General features: G+C 39.9%; 1 protein-coding gene across 1 annotated transcript; it reads left to right on the top strand.

Moving 5' to 3' along the window:
- FGA (fibrinogen alpha chain) lies at nt 1-7697 on the top strand. Its single transcript, XM_027117273.1, has 7 exons — nt 1-54; nt 1943-2068; nt 2857-3040; nt 4134-4279; nt 4866-5232; nt 5272-6243; nt 6988-7697. Exons 1-7 carry the CDS (start codon nt 1-3, stop codon nt 7695-7697), a joined length of 2559 nt encoding a protein of 852 aa, XP_026973074.1.
- Nucleotides 7698-7911: the final 214 nt, after the last annotated feature.

Raw genomic sequence — 7911 nt, 5'->3', positions numbered from 1 at the left:
ATGGATTCTGTGAGGGTCCTCTTCCTGGTCCTGAGTGTGATGGGCGCAGTTCAGGTATGGCCTTCTTTATTTCCTCTTCTCTTTCTCTCTGGTGTTTATTCCACAAAGAGCTTGCAGGTCTGAGTCAGCCATGTGTACGTCCTCACACACTGTTAGCTTTATAAGCTGTAGCCAGTGGAGGCAAGTCCCTAGATGGGCTTGACACCTCAAGAATACAGGGTAATATCACCCTCAGAGGGAGACTTAGTGGGACCAAAGTGTAAAAATTCACAGGGGAATCTTCGACACCTATAGCTTGGTCTTACATTGGATTTTTTCAAAGAGAAGAAATTTTTGCCATCTTTGTTGCTGTAAAGCCTTGGGATTGCTAGTTAACAGAACAGATCATTCTTATGATAAGAGTTTTTAACCTAGTTATTATTTTATTGCTATTTGTCCATAATAAGCAGAACAGTGGTTTAATGTAGCTTTTCTGAAAGGTTGTTTTTGTGTTTCTTTAAGACAAATAAAAAGCAAATTAGTTATTTTTGAAAACATATTACATAGCAAAATTGGAAGAGATTAATTGATAGGCAATACGTTTTTTGGAGGCAATTGTATTCTTTTAAGATAATTACAAATATTGCAATAATTCCTAAAGTTTGACTCCAGAGACCTATGCAAAAGAAGAGAAACTTCATTCAACAAGATTTTTCAACTTCTATCTTATAAAAACATGGTAAATATGTTCCAAAATCTCAGTTACTTCCAGACTGTGAATTATTCTGTTTTATTTCTTTTCCTTTATTGCTCATAAACCCTAATACCAGAGCAGAAGAAACTAAAGAGTGTTTCTAACATAATTTTCTCCCTTATACAAATAATAAGTAAACATTTTTATGGGAAACAAGACTAACATCATTTGTTAAGGTTATACTTTGCATAATGCATGTTTCATTTATTTCTCCCTTATTGGTATAAATATTTAATTTTTGCCTGTTTTTACACTTTTTCCAATGTATGTTTGAATTTATGATTTTATTTCTTAGATGAAAAGATTGTACTTGTTCACTTAAATAAGTTGTTCTTGATTGCTTGAGTTAATATTACTATTATTGGGGTATTTTTTTGAATGAGACAGAAAATGTTAACTAATTATAAGAATAAACTACTGAGATTGATGGTCATAAAAATCGTTGTAACTTGGTGGTACAAAATAAAAATAGCTAAAACCTAAAACCAACATTGATTTCTTAGGATATAACATCTTGTTGGAAGAATATCTATATATCTTATTTCACTTGATCACAACAGAAATTTTTCTCTAAAATCTGTATTTCTAATTATAAGGTGTTCCAAAAAAAGTATCTTTCATGGACCTTTTTATATTTTTTTGCTCTCAGTGTTCTTTTTTTCATTTCAAATAAAAATAAATTATTATGTGAGTAACCCAAAAAAGCATTTCTAAGTATGAATTGGCTACATTTGTGTCCTTGTATATACTTGCTCAAATTATAGACCCATAAGGTCATTGTGGTAGATACTTGAAGGAGAGACAGACCTTAAGCTAAGATGGTGTAGGTTTTTTTCCTACTAAAACAGAGTTAGAGGAGAAAGAACTGAGTTTTTCCATTATTTTTCTTTCTCCAGACATGAATGAAAATGTAAAGGCAGTTTTAACTAAGCTTGTTGATTCAAATAATTTTCCTTTTATAATGGATCCTTTAAAGCTCCTAACATTTATTAAATGCTTGTTTAGTGTAGAACACAGTTGAGATTTGTACACTCATCTCCTTTAATCTCACAACTCCACGAAATAGGCTTTAGGATTTTCATTCCAAAGATAAGAAACCTGAAACTTGCAGAGCCCCTTGGATCCCTTGCTGGGGATTTACAGGCATGCCAGCATCTCCTCCTTATCTGCTTAAAGACCTCTCTTTTGTGTGTTTATGAATCCTTAAAGGCGGCAGATCCCAGTGAAGGTGAATTTCTTGCTGAAGGAGGAGGTGTGCGTGGCCCAAGGCTCGTGGAAAAACAGCAGTCTGCCTGCAAAGAGTCGGACTGGCCCTTCTGCTCTGATGAAGACTGGGTGAGCCGTGGGCACAGGGAGTGGAGCAGGACGGTCCTTTGCTGTGCTGCTGGCAGCTCACACAGGCTGATGCTTTAGGTCACAAAAAACTTGTCCAGTGGGAAATAATCTAATAGCTTCTTACATATCAAATTAAAGAAGACAGATGGAAAGGAACTTAGTCCTGAGAGCACTGTTTATATTACCTCTGAGACTCTGGGTCATTGGTGGGATTAACAGATTGGATTTTAGTTGTACGTTCAGGCAAATACTAGGAACCTGAGTATTACGACCTCTGGATTTCATGGGTTCTAATTTATGGTTAAGTGGACCCCCATTCCAGAATTTCTTTAAGATCTCTGACTAGCCCTCTTAAACTACGTTTAGGTCAAGAGATGATCTGAAGAGACTGGGGAGGGGAGCAGTGGGGGCTCATAGAAACCTTCAAATTTATACTGGATCAGAGGGATAGACTCTTTTATTAATTTTATTTTTAAAAATTTTATTGAATATAGTTGATTTACAATGTTGTGTTAATTTCTAGTGTATAGCAAAGTGACTCAGTTTTTTTTATATATATATATATATTCTTTTTCATATCCTTTTCCATTATGGTTTATCCCAGGATATTGAATATAGTTCCCTGGGCTATATAGTAGGACCCTGCTGTTTATCCATCCTACATATACTAGTTTGCATCTGCTAATCCCAAACTCCCAATCCTCCCCCCGACCCTCCCTCCTGCTTGGCACCCATATGTCTGTTTCCAAGAGATAGACTCTTAATGTAATTTTTCCTCTTCATTCCAGAACTACAAATGCCCTTCTGGCTGCAGGATGAAAGGATTGATTGATGAAGTCAATCAAGATTTTACAAACAGAATAAATAAACTAAAAAATTCACTATTTGATTATCAGAAGAACAATAAGGACTCTAACACATTGACCAGGAACATAATCGATATTTTGAGAGGGGATTTTGCCAATTCTAAGAGTAAGTATTACAGTTAGTGCTTTGACTTTATAGCACACAACCAAAACAACAAAAATCAGAAGTAGATATGATGTCTCCTTATTACAACTGTGATTTTATTCCAAAGTACTTTATGCAGAAAAATATACCTTTATGATATCCCTGAATTTTAAGGAAGGGGCTTGTTTTTGTTATTTATATCATGTAAAGGAGGTTGGTTTAGAATTGCTTTAAGGTCACAAAGTAAGTCAGCATTTTGGACCAAAGACTAGAATTTAAGTGTGTTCTTTTTTAAGAGTATACATGGAAAATAAGATGAGCCCAAACTTTTGAGTAGATACTTCTGTTTCTGTCTAACAAAGGAGGAAACTGAGAGGTCAGGGGACTTTCTCAAAGGCCAAAGGCACAAAGCTATCATGTGGTGGGGCTGGGAGTGCAACCCACAGACTCCACCTAGCTTTTATGAAGTGTTTTGCTTTGTTTTGTTTTGTTTAATTTAAAATATAGAGCCATGTTGTCTCTTTCTCATAGGTCTAGGACTAAGTCTCATTAGGACTAGGAAACTCTGGACTCACTCTGGACATGGGCAGTGAGCTTAGTAAGGCCTCAGCTCCTGAAACCTTGCCTTTACTCTTTATATCCTTGGGAGGCACATGGCTAATTTAAAGTTGATGGTGCAAGAGCAACTGGCAAGCGCATGATCTTGTTGACCTAAAAAAAGCTTAGGAACAATTTCCAATCTATAACTGTGAAGAAAACCTTTTCAGTAAGAAAATCCAAGAATATATTCACGTCCCTTGATTAAGGATATAATGAAATAATTGGAATGTAATCAAACTGATTATTTTATCTCAATTATGCCTTTAAAATTTCAGAGTTCTTGTCTTCTGCATTTATTTGGATTACTAATAAGGCATCTTAAGTGATATCCATGGATGACTGAAGGATATTGTCCAAATATCAAACGCCTAATAGATTTAGAAATCCCAAATTAAATGTCCAAACTATTATAGAAGTAAAATGGGGAATATCCATAAGCAAATTTCCTTCTTTTGCTGGCTATTACAAGCAAATCACTCAGCAGCTACTTCAGTACCCATATTTGCTATTTCAGACAATGAAAATACATTTAGCCAAGTGTCAGAAGATCTGAGAAGCAGAATTGAGATCCTGAAGCGCAAAGTTATAGAACAAGTACAGCATATCCACCTTCTGCAGAAAAATGTCAGGGATCAGCTGATAGATATGAAACGACTGGAGGTGAGTAATTATGTGGCTCTGACCCCAGATTTCTTTGTTTTTGAATAGCAGGGAAAGGAAGGCAATAGTCATTCATTAAATGCCTACTCTATGTAAAGCATTGTGTTATAGCCATCATCTACCTACAAAGTAAGTATTATTTTCCCCACTCTACAGATGAAGAAAAAATCTCAGTGCTAGTAAGTAAAATTTCCAAGGGCACGTAAAATGGTAAAGTTCAAAAGCAAAAACTCAGTCCTTGCGTCTTATTCCAGCCCCTGCTTGTCCCCGACATCACTGTGTCTCTGAGTCTTCAGCCTCAGTCTCACAGAGGATCACATCATCAGTGTCTCCTTTCAGAGGGAATAGCACTTCACTCTTGATCTATTCTAAGATAAATCCAGATGCTCCTATTGCTTATCCTGACCAGCCTTAGAATTCCCAACCTCTCTTTCACTGAGGATACTACATAAATGAAGTATTGGTTGGTAGGTCTCCAAGTCAAAGAAATGAAACCAGTTTCCAAAAATTAAATTAACTACTAAGAACTCAATAGACCTAGTTTATTATAGCTACCTTTTTTCTTTATCTTCCCCTCCCCCTCTAGGTGGACATTGATATTAAGATCCGATCTTGCAAAGGGTCATGCAGTAGGGCTTTAGAACATAAAGTAGATCTGGAGGACTATAAAGATCAGCAGAAGAAACTTGAACAGGTTACTGCCATAGACTTACTTCCCTCTAGAGACAGTCAATATTTACCACTGATAAAAATGAGGCCAGTTCCAGGCCCGATTCCCAGAGAGTTCAAGAGCCAGCTTCAGGAGGCCCCTCCAGAGTGGAAGGCACTGCTGGAAACGCAGCAGATGAAAATGGAGTTAGAGAGGTTTGGTGGAGATGGGCAAGCCAGAGGAGACTCTGCATCTCATGGAACAGGATCAGCATCAGAAAGCCCCAGGAGGCCTGCAACTAGTAGTATTGGAAATGTGAACCCTGGGATCTATGGACCTGGAGGTTCTGGCACGTGGAACACTGGCCATCCTGATCCCGGAAGCGCTGGCACTTGGAACACTGGACGCCCTGATCGCGGAAGTGCTGGCACGTGGAACACTGGCCATCCTGATCCTGGAAGTGCTGGCACTTGGAACACTGGCCATCCTGATCCCGGCAGCACTGGCACTTGGAACATTGGACGCCCTGAGCCCGGAAGTGCTGGCACGTGGAACACTGGCCATCCTGATCCCGGAAGTGCTGGCACTTGGAACACTGGACGCCCTGAGCCTGGAGGTGTTGGCACTTGGAGCTCTGGAAGTTCTGTGTCTACAAGTTTTAGGCCAGATAGCTCAGGTCATGGGAACATCAGGCCTTCCAACCCAGACTGGGGCACATTTGAAGAGATGTCAGGAAATGTAAGTCCAGGGACAAAGAAAGAGCTTCACACAGGTAAACTGGTCACTACTAAAGGAGATAAAGAGCTTCTGATTGGTAGTGAGAAGACGTCTGGTTACACAGCCACCACTCGCCGTTCATGCTCTAAAATCGTCACAAGGACTATTACACATGCCGATGGTCGCACAGAAACGACCAAAGAAGTGGTAAACTCCGAAGATGGCTCTGACTGTTCTGACACAGATTTAGACTTGCAGTTGTCTGGCAGGGGTAACCTAGATGATTTCTTTCATAGGCACAATGATGATTTTTTCTCCTCTACGTTTAAAGAGCTTGACAGTAAGATCCATTCTGTGGGCTCAGGCTTAGGGGATATCAGCTCTCACCCCCTCGGCCTACCTGAGGTCTCTTCCAGTAGTAAAACTTCAAGTCATGGCAGAGAGTTTGCAAGCAGTAGCAAGACTATCAACAGAGGAGGCTCCACGTTTGAAAGCAAGGGCTATAAAATGGCAGATGAGGCTGGAAGTGAAGAGGATCTTGGCTTCAAAGGAGCACATGCCACCAAGAGAGGCCATGCTAAAACTCGCCCTGCCAGAGGTATCCGCACTTCTCCTTTGGGGAAGCCTTCCGTGACCCCCTAGACTAAGTTCATTACTCCTACAATATGTCTCCCATAGCACCTTTTACTTCTTTCTTAGCCCTCTATCATGCTTTATTGAAATTACAGGCTTTTGCTTATTTTTTTGTGCTAGACTGTAAGTTCCATGGGGGCAGGGACTTTGTCTATCATGTTCATCTCTGTATTCCCAAATGCCTAGCAGTGTGGAGTCAGCACTCAATAAATACATGTTAAATGAATGAATGAATGAATCCCTCTGGAACTCAATTTAAAATTTGTTTAACCAAATTCTTTTACCATTCAAAATGTGTGCCATTGGAAATTGTCACTCAACTGATTAATCATATTTTTAGTGTGTGTCTCAGTTGACATTGAGATCAGGTTAGAAACAAGTGATATTAGTATTAAATGATGCTTAGATATCTTTGCTGGTTACTTGCCATTAATCAGGATGTGCAAGTGAAGTTCCAAATTCATTGAGAAAAATCCCCCTTGCAATGTGTATGTATAAATGCTACTTACTTGCATAAGTTCCATCCCAGTGTAAGCACATCCTTTCTCTATAAAGGGAAGAAAGGAAGGAAGGAAGGAAGGAAGGAAGGAAGGAAGGAAGGGAGGGAGGGAAAGAAAGCCAGTATCTGCCTTCATTTAATCTGGGCCATTTAACTTTGTAAAGTTAAATGAGAGTAAGTTCTTCCAACCAGCTTAATTTTTTTTTTTAGACTGTTATGATGCCCTCCAAACACATCCTTCAGGTGCCCAAAGTGGCATTTTCAATATCAAGCTACCGGGATCCAGTAAGATTTTTTCTGTTTATTGTGATCAAGAGACCGGTTTGGGAGGATGGCTTTTGATCCAGCAAAGAATGGATGGCTCACTGAATTTTAACCGGACCTGGCAAGACTACAAGAAAGGTTTCGGCAGCCTAAATGACAAGGGAGAAGGAGAATTCTGGCTAGGCAACGAATACCTCCACTTACTAACCCTGAGAGGCTCCATCCTTCGGGTTGAACTAGAAGACTGGGCTGGGAAAGGGGCTTATGCAGAATATCACTGGAGGGTAGGCTCTGAGGCAGAAGGCTATGCCCTGCAGGTCTCCTCCTACGAGGGCACGGCAGGTGATGCTCTGATTGAGGGTTCTGTAGAGGAAGGGACAGAGTACACTTCTCATGCTGGCATGCGCTTCAGCACCTTCGACAGGGATGCAGACAAGTGGGAAGACAATTGTGCCGAAGTCTACGGAGGAGGCTGGTGGTACAACAACTGCCAAGCAGCCAATCTCAATGGCATCTACTACCCCGGGGGCTCCTATGACCCCAGGGACAACAGTCCCTATGAGATTGAGAACGGAGTGGTCTGGGTCCCCTTCAGAGGTGCGGATTATTCCCTCAGGGCTGTTCGCATGAAAATCCGGCCTTTTGGGACACAATAGGCTGAAGGAGTGGCAGTGAGAGCACTCTGTTTTTGTGTTTAGTGAAGAGGAGAAAATATTAAGGAGGCTATAGGAGTCGAGATTCTTTACAGCCTACTAAAAATTCTCGGGTGCTATTTTATTATTCTTTGTACTGTAGCTAAATGTAACTGAGACATATTAGTGCTTTAAAAAATAAAGATATATGAACTTTAAAGCTTTAAAATAGCTCTGT

The sequence above is a fragment of the Aethalodelphis obliquidens genome, unplaced genomic scaffold, assembly GCF_003676395.1.
Source record: "Aethalodelphis obliquidens isolate GAN/ISIS:26980383/991018 unplaced genomic scaffold, ASM367639v1 scaffold17, whole genome shotgun sequence".
Lineage (NCBI taxonomy): Eukaryota > Metazoa > Chordata > Mammalia > Artiodactyla > Delphinidae > Aethalodelphis > Aethalodelphis obliquidens.
This window is presented reverse-complemented; position numbering and strand designations above follow the sequence as displayed.

Bases quoted from the DNA above. Each gene is read 5' to 3' on its own strand.
- FGA (XM_027117273.1), top strand. From the start codon at position 1: ATGGATTCTGTGAGGGTCCTCTTCCTGGTCCTGAGTGTGATGGGCGCA. The intron at 3,041-4,133 runs GTAAGTATTACA...TTGCTATTTCAG, and splicing joins GGATTTTGCCAATTCTAAGA to ACAATGAAAATACATTTAGC. The intron at 5,233-5,271 runs GTATTGGAAATG...ATGGACCTGGAG, and splicing joins CAGGAGGCCTGCAACTAGTA to GTTCTGGCACGTGGAACACT.